Raw genomic sequence first — 18,189 nt, forward strand, 5'->3', positions numbered from 1 at the left:
TGAAATGTTTTCAGCCTTATTTTCCTTTGATTTTGAAAGTGCTTAAAACATAAAGAAAATTTAAAGCATTTAACCTGAAGCTTTCTCAGTCTGTCCAAAATCTTTACTTAGGGAGAATCAACTTTACAGAAATCTTTAATGTAAGGGTTTTAGATATATGTATATAATGGTTGATTTTGCCTCATTGGGTTACAGCTTATGGGATGGGGATGGAGCAACCAGCTTTTCCTGCAGCTGGTTTTATTCCTGTGCCTGATATAATGAGTAAATCCAATGCCAACACTTCTCAGATGACAGAGAGGAATAGCAGGGGGTTGAGGATATCAGGGAAGGCACTGTGGGGCAGGTAAGGTGACCAAGCTGCTCCTGTGCTGTCTGGAGACACAGCCTTTTTCCATGTCCCCGGGATGAGCTGTGCCAGCGGATGAGCCTGACGTCCCACTTCACACAGACTTGCTGGGATGTTGGGCTGCAAATGTCCTGCAGCTGTGCTGGTGTGTCCCCAGATGGGAGCTGTGCATGATACTCTGCTCAGTGCAGGCACACGTAACTCACCATCCGCAGCTGGGGTCTGAAAATGTCACTCCTTGGTGAGATGCTTTAGACTCAACTTTTTGAGACATTTTCACCTTCTTTGTTAAAATTTAAATTGAGCTGGCAGTACTCGTGCTGCATACAGGGCATCCAAGTGAAGTGAAAGATGTGCTTTAGAGCAGAGGCCTGAAGTGCCATTGGTTTTCCTGGGAATGGGCTGTGCCCTCCTGTCTCCTGCCTGGTTGGGAGCTGGCAAGGCTGGAGCTGGTCCCACTGGCAGCTGCACAGCAGGGGAGGAGCTCCAGAGGGAATCAGGCAATGAGGGTGCCGCTGGCAGCTCCCACAGGAGCAGCTTCCTGCAGCCTGTGGTGGTGGCCTCAGGTGAGGCTTTGTGTGGCAGCTGGTGCCACTGTGCTCCCAGCAGTGTGGCACTTCATCCTATGTCATACATCCATGCAGAGGTGATTTGTGCAAGAGCTTGGGGAAACCCTTACCTTAGAGACTTCTGTAGTAACAGCTGGGAACTGTTTGGTTTCTAACAAATATTTCAAGTGCCATGGCTTAGAAAGCTTCATATTTCAAAACTGCATGCATGTTTTATGATGTTTTGAAACAACATTCTTAATTTTACAATGAAAAAACAGTTTGCTTAGCATTTTGTTGAGCTCCTTTAAGATAAAGCAATAGAGCTGTAGCTGTAGCACAACATCCCACTGGCATTAATGGGCTGTTCTCTGATCTCTGCTTTACTGTCTTAGTCTCATTCGGTATAGTAAAGAAAGAGCCTATAGAGCCTTTTATGTTTATACGTTAATATTGTAAAGAACTAAAAGTATTGGTGGGCAAGGCTGCAGAATGTTGGTGCTGATCTTCATTCTGTTCCTGCATTCTGTAACTAAACATGTTTTAGAGGATGGGGATGTGCCAGGTCTCTGGCAAGCTGGAGCCTGCTCTGTCCATCTGCTCCCTTCTCTGAGGAACCTCAGTGTTCTTGCAGCTAAACTGCTCCTTCTGGTCTCCCTTTTTTAAGGGGTGAGAAAGGGACATAAGTAGCAAGTAACAGCCAATCCTTCTCCTGGATTTTGGGTTTTTAATTTGTACCATAAAGCCATGTTGAGTTTGTGGCCTGGCAGGGTGTGGGGTGCTGTGGAGGCAGAGCCCTTTGCCCTGCCTGCGGAGCCCTCAAGCATTTCCTGGCCCCAGCCAGAGAGGTGACCCAGCCCCTTGCCTCTGCTTCAGAGGAATTCCAAACCAACCTGCTAGGTGACCTGAAGTGCAGCAGGAACAGGGAGATCATCTTCCTCAGAAATCAAGCTATCTAATAACATCACAATACTTCTTAAAATTGCTGGTTCTGGGACGTTGGGTGAAAACATGTTGCTAGTTGTGTGGAAATAAAATTTGCTATGATTGATTCTCTGCCAGCCCTTGAAATGGCCGTTGCTATGGACAGAAACATAATGTGCCATTTCCAATTGACAGAGTAGACTAAAACATATTCTTAAAATTTATATCAATGGGCTTGTCCATCCTAAATATAATTTACTTATTTGCTATATGTGGATAATTCCTGATTGCTTAGAGCCATCTTAAGACATTGCTCTTTGTTGGCAGAGCCAAGCATTTACCTCTGTTAATTGTACAACTGGAGGATGAATCCATAAACACCTGATTTCTCTAGAGCCCTGTTTCAAGCTGCATGGCTTCTGGAGTACTGATATGCAAACCATAGTCATGCAGCATCAGTAACTTGTTAATTTGATAAATATAAAAGCTCAAAACCAAGCCTAAATTGGAGTAAAATAATACAGTGTATTGGTGGATCATTCTTTGTAGAGTTAATCTTAGATGTAGCAGATTGCCTAAATGTATCTGCTTTGGAAAAATTGTCCCAAGAAATAGTGAATTTGGGCTGCAGTTATGACTAAATTCAGACTTTCAGTGATTGTTCTAAATTGCATTAGTATGTAATGTTAATGCCGTCCCTCTAATGAAGGTAAGTCAACTCCTTTTTTCGTAAGACCAAACTGGGATATCAAAGTGTCTTTCTCAAGTGTTGTCCTTCTGTTTCTGTCTGTATAACAGATCAAAATGGATTTCTTTGAGCTCCTGGCAAACCACCACCTGGACAGTCAGTCTCGCTGGAGCAAAGTGAAGGACAAAGTGGAGACTGACCCACGGTACAAGGCGGTGGACAGCTCCTCACAGAGGGAGGACCTGTTCAAGCAGTACATCGAGAAAATAGCCAAGGTCAGCAGGGAGCACTGGGAGTGTGGCTGTGGGTGTGCTGTGGGCAGACTGATCTGTGCTGAAGAGAACTCCATACCAGAGTTACTGTAGGAGTACCCCAGAATGGCAACTTGGAACTTAGAAGTTCTGTCTGGTGGGATGTTTGTGGGAACTGTGTGCATGCACACATGCAATATCTGGGAGAAGTTGGTGGTAAAAATGGCTGTTGGTGGTAAAAATGGCTGTAAAACTGCAGTATCTACAGACACCACATTAAATACTTCCTCGTAGGATGGGGCTGCATTTCCTTTGCTGTGATTTTCCTTATCAGCTGAGCTTCCTTCAGGGATGTATGTTCATACCCAGTTCTTCATTACTGCTTTTCTCTTAATCCAATATTCCTACCTTTCTCTTCTATGCAATTAATGGTTGGGAATGTAAAACTGGGCCAACAGTGATCCCGGTGTTCCCCCTTATTCAGAGTTTGTTGCTGGACACAGCGTGCTCCTGGGAATAGTTGTTCTGTGATCAAACTTGTCCCTCCCCCATGTAAATCCTGCAATGCTTCAGCATGGCTCTTGAAGCAAAATATCATAATTCATAGATCCCAAATCCCTTCAAAGTGTTTTGTTCTGAGCTGCCTTTAGTTTGATAGCCCTTTAATTCACTTTCTAATGAAAAATGTTGTTATTGAGAAAAGTTTGTTGTTGAATTTCAGAACTTAGATTCTGAGAAAGAAAAGGAGCTGGAGCGCCAGGCGCGCATCGAGGCGAGTCTGCGGGAGCGCGAGCGGGAGGTGCAGAAAGCTCGCTCGGAGCAAACCAAGGAGATCGACCGCGAGCGGGAGCAGCACAAGCGGGAGGAGGCCATACAGAACTTCAAAGCACTGCTGTCGGACATGGTGAGGCACAGACAGGGCCCTTGGCTCATCAGGGCAGGCTTTAGCTGCTTGGTGCTCCCTTTAAAAGCCCTTTGGCATTTGGAGTTCAGCTCCAAAGCGGTGGAGTTCCACTGGGAGTTTTGCCTTGGTTGGAAGAGAAGGCTGTGCATATAGGGTTCTCTTCTGGAGGGTGTTCTCCATGCTGGAAGCAGGGCACTGCAGAGCTCCTGGTGTCCCTGGAAATAACAATCTCCGAGGCTGATTTTCCAGGCACTCTGGTGAACACACAGAGGAGGAAGGAGAGTGCTGGGATTTTCTGGTTTTGAGAGTGCTCAGCCAGGTCAGCAGGACATCTCTGTCTGCTCCAAACCAATGCAGAGGGATTCCTTCTGCTGCTGCCTCTTCAGTGTTTGTGGGTAATCTGCTACAGTGTCTTCTTAAAAGCTGAGGGTTTAATTTTAACCTTAACTTCAAACAAGATAAAAAAAAAGAAGTATGTAATAATTATCAGTCAACTTTAGAAAAACTGGTTAAAAACGAATCATCTTTGGCTTAGGTGCGTTCCTCAGATGTGTCCTGGTCTGACACCAGGAGGACTCTGCGCAAAGATCACCGCTGGGAGTCAGGGTCCCTGCTCGAGAGAGAGGAGAAAGAGAAGCTCTTTAATGAACACATTGAGGCACTTACCAAAAAGAAGAGGGAACATTTCAGGCAACTTCTGGATGAAACTTCAGCGGTAAGAGCTGTTGATGTTCAAATCTTTGTAGCCCAGTGGGATTTCTCTTTTTCTGTTTTCATGTCCCACAATCTGGTTGGTTTGGTTTTATTTCCAGGGCCTCTTTGCTTCACCACTCTCTTTTCTCCTTCATAACAAAATCTGTGCATTATGTTTCCTTACCTGTTTATCTGGAGTGTTACTTTCATTGAACATACAGTTAATTTACATATAAACTTCTAATCAGTGATCCTTTCATCTTCTTTATATTTTTTCAGCACTGAGTTATTTGATACTCTTCACTGCCTGGCTCTTTCAGATATTCAGGGTGTTTGCCATAATGGCCATCAGTGTGGTCTTACCCAGTTCATCTGTTTTGATGTTCTCCTGCTGAATCTGAACTTTTACTCTGTTCATGCTGTGGAATCCATCCCTGATTCTGTGCATTGGGGGTGTAGTGAGGTTTCCTCTTTTTTTATTCTGTGCCAACTTCAGGCAGCTTTCATTTAACCTGGAGGTTTTTACTTGATTTTTGACACATTAGTTACTTTAGTTTGGAGGCAGGTTTTCTGCAGGTAATTTTAAACAACACATTAATATAAATAATTGTACTAGAAAAAGACCCTGGAAAGTAAATTATATTTGGAGGATCTTGATCTGAAAATGCCATCTCAAAATACAAAAGAAGAGTTACTTTGTAAAATCAACTCATTTTAAAAATTCAAATGTAATGGTATGAGTAATCAGAACCCAACACTTAACAGCAGCTTTGTCTGTGGACTTGAGATATATTTAAAGGCTTCAGAGGTTTTGCTAGTGTTTGCATTCCATATTCTTAGAATCTAATCTACTTTTAATTTAACTATTTTTGCTTCTTTTGAAAGATAACTTTAACATCAACATGGAAGGAAGTGAAAAAAATCATTAAAGAAGATCCAAGGTGCATTAAATTCTCTTCGAGTGACAGGGTAAGTGGTTTGCTTCACTCTTGCTGACTTCCAGTCTGGTGCAGGGTACAGAGAAGTGAGTTGGTGGCTGCAGCAGTGGGTTTTGCTCTGTGTGGACACAGGTGTTAGTAGTTACATGTAATTTTAAAAAAAATACACAGAGCATAAGGAAAAATATAACATGTAATTATTGCTGGTGTTCAGTGTGTTCTGTTGCAATAAGTACTGGAGCTGCATCCAGTGATTTACGTTTATCTTTTGTCTTTCAGAAAAAGCAAAGGGAGTTTGAGGAATACATCCGAGACAAATACATCACTGCCAAAGCCGACTTCCGGACGCTGCTCAAGGAGACCAAATTCATCACTTACAGGTGGGCAAGGTGATGCTAGCACAGGACTTGGCTTTTATTGTGCTTTGCCAGACAAACAGCAGCAAACTGTTGTCTGTTTTTTCCTAGCACGAGTTGATGTCTAAGTTACTCAAGTCTTTCTTGGTGCTTGATTAATACAGCACAGGCAATGAGCCTGTGTTTCTGTATCCAGAGCACTGTTACGTGCTCAGTCCCAAGCTGACGTTATGTCTTTGTAGCTTAGAAGATGGCCAGGTCTCTGCAGCCCTTCCTGCATGGCCTGTCCTTGGCTCCCTGAGCTTCCCTACGGTGGGGCAGCTTCCCCGAGCCCAAGGGGTTCCTGGGGCTGCCTGCCTCCCGGACCAACTCCAGTGGTAATTCTTAACCCTTGCTTTCAGATCCAAAAAGCTGATCCAGGAGTCTGATCAGCACCTGAAGGACGTGGAGAAGATCCTGCAGAACGACAAGCGGTACCTGGTGCTGGACTGCGTGCCCGAGGAGCGGCGCAAGCTCATCGTGTCCTACGTGGATGACCTGGACCGGCGCGGCCCTCCCCCGCCCCCCACGGCCTCCGAACCCACGCGGAGAACAACGAAATAGTTAGGGAATACTCCCAACCCAAGGGTGTCTGTTAAATCCAAACGCTTGCATGAGCCATCTGTCAGATTACACACATCCATTGCCGTGAATATATTCAAACATCTGAGGAGGCAGAGGCAGCATTAGTGAACATAGAATGATCTCTGGGGGGAAAACCAACAACAAAACCTACGTTAAAGATATTTATGAGTTAATTGGAGCATGACTGATGAATCCCAAGGTGCGAGCTGTTTGGTGACTGAGGGTCTCAGGGCGGTGTGTGTGAGGTGTGGGTGTCTGGTACCTGGGGCTTTCCTCTCAGCAGTGTCCTACATGTGAGTCCCGAGGGTGATCATGTTGTGGTTTGAGTGTGTCCTACATGTGTGCCATCAGCTGCCTCCTGATTCCCACAGTATGTGGCTGAGGAGGTGACACACTCTGATAGCTTAAATTACTGATCACTGACAGCCTTCTCTGGAAACACCAGGCCCAGTTTTCTGCTTCCAGCCTTGGGAATGGAACTAAATCCATTTAAGCCAGGGTTAGAGCTGAGTGGAGAAGAGGGACTCAGAGACCAAACCAGCTTTGTTCACAGGCTGCTCTGTTCCTGCCCCAGCCATCGACTTGCAGCAGTCAGGTTGCTCTGCCCAAGTGAAGTTCTGTCTAATAACTTCTGCTCGAAGCTGGAAATCCCAGAGGTGACCGAGCAGTCCAGGACGGTTGTATAAACACATTTTTATTTACGATAAAGTGATCTTTACATATTTCTGGATTAGACTGTGCATACCCCCTCTGGGCAATTCTTGTAAACTATACTCCTGTTTTGAATGTTAAACTTGTGTTTCTAAAGTTTAATTTTGAAATGTTGGGATTGTTCAGTTTATGTATTTGAACTACAATAAACCAACCCTTTTTATATATGGATTGTACAGGCCTAATCCCAATTTCTGTTGGATTTTGTTGGACTTGTGAATTGAGTAAAGCAAACAATTGAAGTGATACTGCCTACATTCTTGGCTGTGTTTGGCAGAACAGGGCCTGTGGCTTTGAGTGGTGTGGGGTCAGCGTGTGGGCACAGGGGGTGAGCAGAATGATTTTCCAGTTTAGTTCTTTTGTCTCTTGCTTAAATATCAGATGGCAGGCCAGGCAGAACCAGTTTGTTTCTGCTGCTTGTGTTTACGTGCGTGTCTTGCTCTGAGCTGAGGGCTGGAGAAGGGGTCCCTTCTTCCCTCACCCTGACTAGTGATTTCTTGTCAGCAGTTTGTGTTGGTGGCCAGGGCCAGGAGTTGCAAGCTGAGCATCAAGAGAGAAGGGTTGTTTGACAAAGATTGGGACAGCCAGGTCGGCTGCTGACAACAGAACAGTGCTCTGTGGTGCTCCTAGTGAGGGCATTACGCCCTAGTCAGGGCAGGTGTCCCATCCCTCTTGGTGTCTGCCCCTTCCATGGCTGTGGGGGTACCCAAACCATCTGAAACCAATGTCAGGCAATGCCTTTGCTGGGAGTGGAGGTGGAGTAATGAGGATTGTAGCTGGGTAAGGCAAAAAGTGCGAGACCCTCTGGGACATTTAGCTCCCACCCAGAAAGTACAACCACAACTGGCCAGGGAGGCTTGCAGCTGGGAGTGTAGGACAATCTTCCTCTGTGGCAGCCAGGTCAGCTCATTCCAGGGCTCAACTTCCACTACAGAGTCCTCTGAATCCCCAGCACGGGGGAACCCCACTGCCCTCCCCACCTCTGACATGGCCCATTGGCCCATGCCAGCCAGCACAGTGCCCTTGTGTGTGGCTGTGGTCGTGTCTGGGACACAGGAGGTGCCCAGAGCAGGACACTGTGCTGGGAGTTGTGTCCCTGTCCCCACTCCCTGGCTCTGCCAGTAAATGGATTTCCTTTGGCTCAACACAGCCCAGTGGGAAGCTGTGTGTGTGTTACACCTGTTTTAGAATATGTTAACTTGTTCATGAAATAAGATGGCTATTAATTTTAAATTACCTGGTTTATGGAGACCAGATGTTCATTAAGATTTATTTATTTGCTTATTCTGTGGATAAAGCAATCATGCCCACGTGCAGGGCTCCTGGCTTGGGGGTGCTGCTGCTGGACCATGGAGCTGCTCCCCACTGGCAGCCCCTTGGGCAGAGTCTCCTGTTTCCCCAGAGGTAGGGGGACAGCCTGTGGAATTGTCAGCCAGAGAGAAGGCTGGGTTTAAGGGATGCTGACAGCTTTCCTAGCACCATTCCTGTTGCAGTCCAGGAGGTTCCCCTGGCTAGCCTTGCCCTCTGTGGCCAAGTACTTCCAGCAGGGCAGAGGATAAATTCAAGCAAGCTTAAGAAAGGGAAAGAAACTCCACTTTTGACAAAAGCTGAGCTTACTTCTGCCTGGTGGAGCAACCAGATCCAGCAAACCAGGATGTACCACACCCCATCGAGCAGAGCCAGGGCTCAGTTCCTGCTGTTTCAGTTGATTAAGGTCCTGCAGCTAATGTGAAGGTAAATGAGTGTCTAAGGAACATCTCCCTGACAGCACAGTCCATGCCCTGCAGCTGCTAATTATGGGTTGCTGTTTAAATTCACCTGGAACAGCCCAGAATTCTGGCAGGGACTCGGGAGGGACTGGCAGCTCCTTTCAGGGCTGTATCAAGTACCGAGGTTTGTCATGTCCAGCACAGGACCTGCGGGTGCTCCCACTGCCACATCCCACAGTGTCCCCCATGCCACACCTGCAGAGGGACCCAGAATCCCTGGGGCCTTGGGGATCCCCTGGTCACCCCTCATCAGCATGGCCCTTGCAGCCACCCTGAGCCCAGGAGCCTTTGGGCACTGCAGAGGTGTCCCCAGCACAAGAAGTACAACAGGCATTGACTGCACACAGACACGTTCAGGACAACTTTACTTCTGACACCGCAGCACAGGCTTTCCTTACAGAACCAAAAAAGAGCATTTTCTTATAAAATGGTTCATTTACTCTTGCTATTTTATTTTACCATTTCATTTTTTAAAAAAGTTACTCCTGAAAGCCATCCCTTGGAATAAATCTGTAAGCCAGTGCACTTTGTTTTTCCCTTGGGATGGCTCCTCCGAAAGTGGCGCGTGGGGCCCCTGCCTCCAACCAGCTCCTGGTTTTCCGTGCAGTCCGTGAGCTCTGTGGCTGTGTTCCACTTGTTTTGCCTGGTCAGGACATGCCATGATCCTCACAGGGCCTGCAGAGAGGCTGTCCCGGGGGACACCGAGCCCTGGGTGACTCCTGTCCTGGTCTCTGAAGGCCTTGGGTGCTGGGGGTGCCTGCTGCCCCCACGGGAAGGATGGCAACAGGATCGTCCTTGTGGAGCCACTGCCAAAGTGGTGGTGTTGAATTTTGTAATTGACTTCATTTGCTTCTTGCTGCAGGAGCAGTTTTCAGTTTTACAGAAAATCCAGTCAACCTTTTTTTTATTGAACAGTTGGTCAAGTAAAGAGGGACCTGACCAATCTGTAGACTAGAAAGAGGCAGCTTCGCCATGCAAAGAGAAAGAGTTACTGGTTTTATTATTTTATCAATGTTATTATAATGTAGGACTGCAGATAGCCCCTTACTCTGTCAGAGAGAGGCTAACAGCAATATACAGTTGGATTCCTTTCTAGATCATAAATTAGCAACTTATTCTTTATCTTTTAAAAAATTGAATAAATAAATAAATTAATTAAAAAAGAGAGAGAGAAAGAGAGAGACACAGTCAGTCACGACATGCAAGAGCTCACAACAAAATGAGGAAAATGACCAAAGCAAAGCCCAGAACTGCAGCAGAGCCCAGGGTTGGTTTGGTTTGCGATCAATGCAGGTCGGAAGCATCATTTATAAAGGTATTTCATATACCAAAGAAGGCACCACAGTATCTACAAAGCCAAATCCTCAGGAGGGTTCTAGGGGCTGGGGGGGCAACCTGGCTGGAGCAGACACACCTGGGGGTGCAGCACATACCCCCTCCTTAAGCTTGTCCATTGCAAAACTGAACTTTCCCCTTTTACGTTTGGTTTTGCTGTCTCTGTTGGTAAAACACAAAATAATTGTAATAAAAAGACAAATGTGGAAAATGGCAAAGGGAGGCAACATTCCAATCTTTAACACAACAGTTGGAATATTTCTGGGATCAGGTTTAAAGCAATTGGAGTGGGGCCACTGTCACCAGAGCTGGCCAGGGGCCATGGTGTGTTACCCCCCCAATCTCTTCCCCAGCCGACAGGCCTGCCACATCACTCCCTCAGCCATCAGCAGAGTGTCACTGCCACCCCAGCACTGCCTGGGGACATGCTCGGGGACATGGTGCAGCCAGGCCTGACACCCCCACACCCCCTGAGAGAAGTCTCAGCTCCCCCCATGTGAACCTGGTATCTGGGGTGTGTCCCCAGTGGCCTCTGGGCCGGGGGACCCAGTGCTCCTCTGCACAACCGCGATCTGCAGAGCAGAACTGAACAAAACAGGAAGGAAAGGAAAACAAAAAAAGAAAGAAAGAAAAGGAACAGTTGAAACCATGTGTTTACTGGTATCAGTACATGAGACACCTAAAGAACACCTGGTCCTCCTAGTTAACCTTGTCCTGGAATATGTACAGGTTGTTCGTGGCTGCCACAGCAATGATGTTCTCGGAGGGGTGCCAAGCTGTGTGCAGGATCTTTTTGCTAAAGTCCAGACTGTCCACGCTGATCTCGTCTTTCCTGCGCTTTCCACCCACGCAGACCTTGCGGGGTTTGAGGATGGCACGGGGTTTGCTGTTCTCCCGCGACGCCTCCAGCGTCACATCGCGCTTGGTGTTGCGGTCAAACATGCGGAAGAAGTTGTTGTAGGAGCCAGTCATGATGACACTGCAAGGGGGAAGGACAGGTGATTTTCACACCTTTTCAGAGGCAAGCTGCTGGTGACCAGAGGCAGACAATATTCAGAGGCATAATGAAATTTGGGTAAGCACTGGAATTTGGCTCAAGCCCAGTTGTGCCGTGTCAGCTCACTCTGATGGTTCAGCTAAAAACCATGACAGTCCTGCTAGTTCACACACTAGAAGTCCACACACTTCTGTGTTCACACAGTTCTGTGTTCTAGAACTAAAAGTTCGCACACTTCCTACCACCCAGCTCGGTGTGAGTCACACCTGGATACTGATTATCCCGATTTTGGAAATCTGGAGCTAAACCCATTACCACCTTCCTCCAGCTGTGGGTAACAGAGGTGGAACTGATTCTGCCCAGGAGAGAGTGGGACCTTCAGACATCCCCACTTGTGTGCAGGCTGCAGGTGTAGATGGTCCCTGTTGCACCTCTCCAGACCCCACACCCAGCCAAAGGCCAGGGAAGGGGTGGTCAAGGGGCCATGGGACCCCTTGGACCAAACCAAAGCAAGCATCCCCAGGCTGAACACAGCCACATCACCACATGCTCACCTGTCAGACCCATTCCAGACACACTCGAACTTGTCGAAGATGCAGTCATTCTCATAGAGTGAGCAGAGCTTGCTCCGCAGGTAGTCGTGGACCTGTCGGTAGGAGGGACAGGGTCAGGCCCCCACACTGACCAGCACAGCCAAGGAACTGGCCCACCCAGCCTGGCTCACTGGGGGCTAGCAGACCTGGCCAGCCCCACACTCACGACAGCATTGCGCACTTCTTGGCATCTTGTACCCTCCCACAGCCACCATTCTGCTCTAAGCACCTCCAGCCACATTCCACGCATGGTCTGGGCAACAGCAGGCAGTGCCAGGGGACATCCCCTGGCAAAGGGTGACAGGAACAGGGCTGCTGCTCTGCACAAGGCTTCCCAGCTAGAGCTCCTGGCTGCCAGCAACTGAGCTTCAACTCCTCAACCACCCCGAGCCTGGAGACAGGGTGACAGCTCGCCAGGCCACTTGAGCCCACATTTAACATCTCTGCTTTCCACCATCTACAGGCATAAAACTCCCACACATCAGGTGAGTACCTGCCACTCCTGGCACTGGCCCAGAATGTGGCTCAGGAAGGAACTCAGCGGATTCCAACTGCTGCATGCACCTGGCTGTGCCATACTCACCTGGTAGGTCTCAATGGGCCGATTCTCCATGTTCAAGTCCCACACCTTGACAGTGAGGTAGTCCCGGGTCATGATGTACCTTCCACTGTGGCTGAACTTGACATCGGAGATTGAGGAGATGATTTCAGAAAAAAACGACCGGTTACTTGGGTCTTCAGGCTCTTCAAAAACTGTGCAAGAGGAAAGACCAAGCCCCAGCATCAGCTGAGGCAGGAGCTCCCTGATCCCAGGCCAGGGACCTGCCTCCCTGTCCCGGCACCACAGGAAGCTCCTGGGATGGAGCACTTGCACAATGCCATACCCAGACCCACATGTGCTCAAGTTTATCACCCACTCACCAAGTCCTGGGGTTCCAGGATAGTGGGAAAAATGTCTGAAGTGTCTGTATAAATGATCTCTACAAAGCAGAAAAGACACTGCCCACAGCAGGAACCAGAGCTGCTGCCTTTCATCTCTAGCAGAAACGTGGAGGCTTTTTCAATTGAAAAAGTGATAGCAACAGGAAAAAATAAAGATCTGAGGCAGCCAGAGAGCAGCTGAAGCCTGGACTTGTCTCTGTTGCTCATAACAGGTCAGTCATGAGGCACTGATCTCCTTGTGAGGGCTCCGGCACCGGGTGACTGGCAATGGGCAGCAGGGCCACAGCCACCTGCTCTGCCGCAGGATGTGTGGATCATCCCTGGTCCTTGCACTGGCAGAAGAGGGGCTCTGCTGGGCCTGGAGTCCCAGCACACAGGCAGTGCCATGGCCAGGCTCCCAGCACATAGATACACAGAGGAGATGCCAGGATGGAGCTCCCAGCACACAGCTGGTGCTGCCCAGTCCCTGAGTGAGTCTGCAAACCAAAGCCCTTGGCCAGGCAGGGCAGGGGCTCGGGGCAGCTATTTTTGCTTTGTGCTGAAGGCTTTTGTGTGGCTTTGCTTCTGCCGCAGAAGCAGATCTGGGCTGCTGAGCTCATGGAAAGGATTTCTGAGCACTAATTCTCTCTTATACAACAAACCTATTTCCTCTGGCACCAAGCTGGTGCTGCCCTGCCTGCACCAGCTCCCTCTGCCAGCTCTCTCCTTCTGCAACAGCCTTTCCAGCTCCCTCTCCATGGGGGCAGACTGAGCCCTAAGATGGCCCTGAAAGGCTGCAGGGCCAGTGGGATGATCCTGCTCCTCAGGGACTGCTGGCCTTTCCACCCTGTGCCTGGCTATCAGCAGAAATGCCGAGCATGGCTGGGGCTCATCTAAAGGCAGTACTGCCAGCCAGGGAAGACGGATTGTTGTAGGGACATTCCTGCAAAGTCAGAGGGTGAAGCTGCAGCTCTTGGTTACCTGATCACAGCAGCTTTTTATTTCTACACAAAGCTGAAGATGCTTTCAGCAAAGAACGACCAGCCAGCAGCACTCCAGCAGAGCTGCAGCAGCGCAGACAGCAGACAAGGAGGAGCAGGTCCTGGGGGTAGTGCCTGGGCTGTGCCTTTAGTCTGCAGCTGAGGAGCTTGGCAGGTACAATGACAACTGGTTCCTTAAAAAACAGGTGGAAAGCCTAATGCCTTCTGTTATTGGGAAATAACAGCAGAACCACAACAGGGCTTTTCCTCACTTTTCCATATCCTTTCCAAACAGGATTGCTTTTGCTGGCATTATCAGCTGCTCCTGGAATCCCAATCTCCCCTCTGGCTTCCCATGGTGCTTTGGATAATGCATAGAATTTCCATGTGCTTGTGAGCCAGAGCAGGTATCCTCTCATAGGGCTGCTGTCCCTCTGAGCGCTGCAGCACATGGCTCCTCACATCCCCATGGAGCAGGCATTCCTATCAGCTCCTCACATCCCCATGGAGCAGGCATTCCTGCGGAGGCTGCTGTTCCCTCAGGCCAGCTCCATGCTAGGGGTAATACAGATGTCACAGATCGCAGGAGCCTCAAATAACCTGGGCAAATAAACCTTAATAAGAGAATTGCCAAGTCAGAGCTGCCCCGAGCAGTGACTTCACCATCTACATAAACCTGACAAGATGTGTCATTGTCTGCAGTTTTACTAAATATTGAGTTATTAAATGTCTCTGTCGAAGGATTTGCTCCAAAAGCCAACTTTGCTTTTCATTTTGTACTTTGATGAACTGTCTCAATTTTGACTCCCACATCTGCTGAACCGCAATTGACTGCAGCTGATGCTTCAGAGAGAATCATCCAGGATGTCACGAGATAGGTCACACTGAGCGGGATGCACCACGGCCAGTGTGCTGCTGAGAGCTGGTGGCACCAGGCAGTGCCCAAGCAAAGGAAAATGCCGACAGGTTCTGCCACTGAAGTGTCAGGAAAATTAATTTTCTTAGCTCCTTGTATTCTGTATTCTGATTTTCAGCTGGGAGCCATTGCGGTCCAGACTGTGAGCCATGGCCAGGAAATGCAGGAACAGACCAGGTGTGTTTTACTCAGGATTTAGGAAAGCTGCCATTCTGTATTTCCCAATCTCCTGCCAGCAATGTGAGCTTTCCTCTGTCCTCTTTACTGAAGGTCAAAAACAGGAATCAGACTGCAGCCATGGCTCAGCAGCCCAGAAGCAGCTGTTGGGGTGTAATTCCCCACCGTTCCAGGACACCTAAACCCAAATGCAGCCAGGGGCTTGCTGGAAGCAGGTTGTTAGTGGGGAAACTGTACTCAGTTCCACCCAGTTTGTGCATCTTGCTCTTGTAACATGATCACACTCGGAATACTGAAAACCTCCTTAATTTCCCATGCGATACCAACTGGCCACTTTCTGAAGCAAACTCACACAAGAGGAGGAGACACAGGGGTTTGGCTGCCCAGGCATGCAGCGCAGCAGCCCAGGGTTGTAGCACACATCACTGTCTCTGGGCCTGTCTTCAGCACTGACAGCTCAGTACTGGCTGCACATTGACATCCCTGTGACCCCTTGGACCCAAAACATGACCGTGGTGGTTTTAACCTGCACACCCAAAGGTGTGGGGCCAAGACTCAGGGGAAGGTGCTCCTCTTGGAGACAGGCAGAGGTGTGTGAGGGTGGGTGGCCACAGGCCGCAGCCTGGCACACCAAGGGCAGAAGGGGATGAGGTGGTAGGGCAGACCCAAGTCCGGGGGGTCTCTGTACTCCCTTTTTTGCTCTCTTTTAGCCCAGCAGGCTGCACTCACACTTGGCATGGCGGTCGCAGAGGGCAGCGGTGCGCATGTCGCACAGGCGGATGGTGCCCTTGCTGCTGCTGTACACAAAGGTGTTGCAGTGGTGTGGGTGGAACTCAGCGGCTGTGATCACCTCTGTCAGCTCCTCCATGTTGGCTGGCTTGATGTCCACGATGTCTGGCAGGGCTAGTCAAGGAGTCCATGCAACCCAGCCCAGACCTGCTCCCCCTCCTGCAGATGTCTCTGGGCACCGGGGCTGCCCCTCAGCCCACGCAACCCGGGTGTTCTGGGCAGGCAAACCCACAGCATGGAGTGGGATCAGCTCACCCCAGCACGGGGGAAAGTCAAGATCCGACATGTCTTCTGCTCAGCTGGGAACCCCAGCTGAGTACCACAGTTGGAAGAGCCTCTGTGGGGCATGAGACCTGATTTGCCCATCCACCCTGGGCACAATAAATGTCTCTTATTGCAACACTGCAGCATGGTGAGTAACTGCACTGAAAACAGCAATAGCAGCAAAGCCCAGAGCACAACAACCAACAGAAAAGCCCCCGTCCAAGTCCCTTGGGCCATCTGAACTCCCTGAAGCTTGACCCAGATTTAGTACTCCTCACCCTCATCCTTGAAAATAAGCAAGCACCATAGCCCTACTCTCCTGCAGCCACTCAGAGTTCCCACAGCCACATGCCTGTGCTGCCAAAATCCTCTCCAGCTGCCTAAACCTTGCCCCAGGGATTTCTCAGCAGGAAGCACCATATAAATATCACCAGTGACTCGTGGCCTGTGTTATTATTTCTGATGTGGCTGTTACAAGGATGACTGGCACAGCCTCATTTTTAGAGCGGTGACTGGCAGCCTGTCACCCGCTGCAGGGTATAACAGGCACCACACCATTAGTGCTTCCATCTTCCCCAAGGCACTTGTCTCCTCTATCACCTGCAGATCCCCCTCCCCCCTGCCTGCCCCACCAGACCCCGCAGGCAAATTCAGAAATGTGTCACCCACATATCGAGTGACATCAGCAGTGGTGGCAATGCCAGCTGAGCCCTATATCATGGAGGGAGCAGCTCCATGTGACTGGTGGATGCATCCTCTGGACACAGCCTAGCATCGCACCGGCAGCACGGGCAGAGATGAGAGGGCAGTGTCTTGACAATGACACATGAGACTGGGGATCCTCAGCGCTCTCTGCAGTCAGGTGCACAGCAGGCAGCACTATTTCATACTCCTGAACCCCTGCCAGCCTTGCCAGAGAGCGAAGCTCCTGTACCACAACCGGGTGTGGGGCCAAGTGAGCCGCTGCACTGCCCACTGTCCCCATCCCCACAGGCATGGCCTTGCCAGTCCCCATGGGGCTGGACCTCACTGGGACACAGGACTGTCCTCAGAGCTACACACACCAAAGGATACTAAAACTTTGATTTGTGATTTCAAAATTCCACAGGTTTATCCTCAGGTCGTCTGCTGACATGTAGGTCTCATAGTCGCTGTTGACGGAGATGGAGTTGATGTGGTAGGTGTGTGCATTGGCGAACACCCTCCGGGGAGTGGCCTCCACCATCAGGTCCATGGGCCGAAGCACGGGGACCTGCGGGATCAGGAGAAGAGTGTCAGCACCCAGGACAGGGTCCAGCCGGCTGCCCTGGCACATGCCAGTACCTGGCACGGGCGGATGGATGTCCCCACGGGGTCCCACAGAGCTCTGACTACCAGTGCTTCTACCCACCCACTCCTAACCGGCTCTCTCCAGGGAAGCCTAATGCCTTCCCAAGTATATGACAGAAGGACAAGAAGACCCAAAAGCCATCTAATTTTGAAAGAGGCTCCAGGATGGTTAGAGCACAGTGAAGCAGCAAGAGCACAGCCAACCAGGTTCTGATCTTACTGCAGCAACTGCTCCAGCTTTGAAACAAAAAAACCCCAAAAAAACCCTTCTGCCTTGTTTTGTCACTGTCAGCCAGGATCTGAAAATCCTGGAGCATTTCTAACAGAAATACATTTCTTGAGAGAGCCAGATCAGCACATTTTTTCTTTTAACTTTTTTGCATTTGCCTCACAGCGAAGTGATGGAGGTAAGAGGTGAGAAAGGACAGAGCGAGGGACACACAGGCAGGGACACAGGGAAGGACCAGGAACAGAGCTCTGTGTGTTTGCCTTTAGATAAATCAGCATAACCCATGGGAGATGTGTGCGTGAGCAGCGGGGTCAGTAATAACTTTGGACACAGCACTCTGAAGGCAACTTAATACACCAGGAATGTGCCAGTCCATGCTCCTGCTCACCAGCGAGCTGTTCCCTCCAGCTACTTCATTACTCGTATTATCTGTGTGCTGCCTGAAGAAATTTCCCATGGCTGCAGAGGTGGGGATGGGAGTGACAGCCAGCTCGAGTGACACGAGAGCACTGGTGCTGCCAGCTCAGAGCCTGAGCCTAATGTGATGAGCCTGCACGCTAATTCCACCTGACACAGCCAATGATGCATCGTTTGTGCTGACGGATTCTGCTCAGCCAGCTGGGAACCTGGGGACAGCAGCTTGTGCCTCACTCCAGGACCACAGGGACTGGCTGTCAGTCCCACCATCGGAACACGATGGCTGTGCAAAGAGAAAGGGTTCAGTGACTACCCTGGGCCTGGCCAGGCATGAAAACAAGCACAGCAAGGGCTTGGGCAGGGGCTTCTGCTCAGCGAGATGACTCGATGTGGCCCAGCACAGCTTGTGGTCAGACCCTGGGCTCGCTCCTTTCCCCAGTCTGGACAGTCCAGCACTATGGTGCCTGCAGCTCCAGCTGCCCCAGCA

General features: G+C 49.6%; 2 protein-coding genes across 9 annotated transcripts in view; one reads left to right on the top strand and one right to left on the bottom strand.

Annotated features, from left to right (window-relative positions):
- Positions 1-7,157, top strand: part of TCERG1 (transcription elongation regulator 1) — a 29,761-nt gene extending 22,604 nt beyond the window's left edge. For all 6 annotated transcript variants that reach the window (XM_085074111.1, XM_085074110.1, XM_085074112.1 and 3 more), the window contains 6 exons: positions 2,620-2,784; positions 3,482-3,664; positions 4,200-4,379; positions 5,243-5,326; positions 5,575-5,675; positions 6,053-7,157. In XM_085074111.1, coding sequence (XP_084930237.1) covers positions 2,620-2,784; positions 3,482-3,664; positions 4,200-4,379; positions 5,243-5,326; positions 5,575-5,675; positions 6,053-6,254 — 915 coding nt within the window. In that variant the 3' untranslated portion in view covers positions 6,255-7,157. The remainder of the gene's footprint in view (positions 1-2,619; positions 2,785-3,481; positions 3,665-4,199; positions 4,380-5,242; positions 5,327-5,574; positions 5,676-6,052) is intronic.
- A 1,946-nt stretch (positions 7,158-9,103) lies between these two features.
- PPP2R2B (protein phosphatase 2 regulatory subunit Bbeta) overlaps positions 9,104-18,189 on the bottom strand; it is a 61,666-nt gene continuing 52,580 nt past the window's right edge. For all 3 annotated transcript variants that reach the window (XM_085074120.1, XM_085074121.1, XM_085074122.1), the window contains 5 exons: positions 16,802-16,979; positions 15,404-15,568; positions 12,264-12,433; positions 11,642-11,733; positions 9,104-11,069 (listed from right to left, as the gene is read on the bottom strand). In XM_085074120.1, the coding sequence (XP_084930246.1) occupies positions 10,790-11,069; positions 11,642-11,733; positions 12,264-12,433; positions 15,404-15,568; positions 16,802-16,979 (885 nt within the window). In that variant the 3' untranslated portion in view covers positions 9,104-10,789. The remainder of the gene's footprint in view (positions 11,070-11,641; positions 11,734-12,263; positions 12,434-15,403; positions 15,569-16,801; positions 16,980-18,189) is intronic.

Source organism: Lichenostomus cassidix, chromosome 13, assembly GCF_008360975.1.
Source record: "Lichenostomus cassidix isolate B80296 chromosome 13, HeHo_3.0, whole genome shotgun sequence".
Taxonomy (NCBI): Eukaryota; Metazoa; Chordata; class Aves; order Passeriformes; family Meliphagidae; genus Lichenostomus; species Lichenostomus cassidix.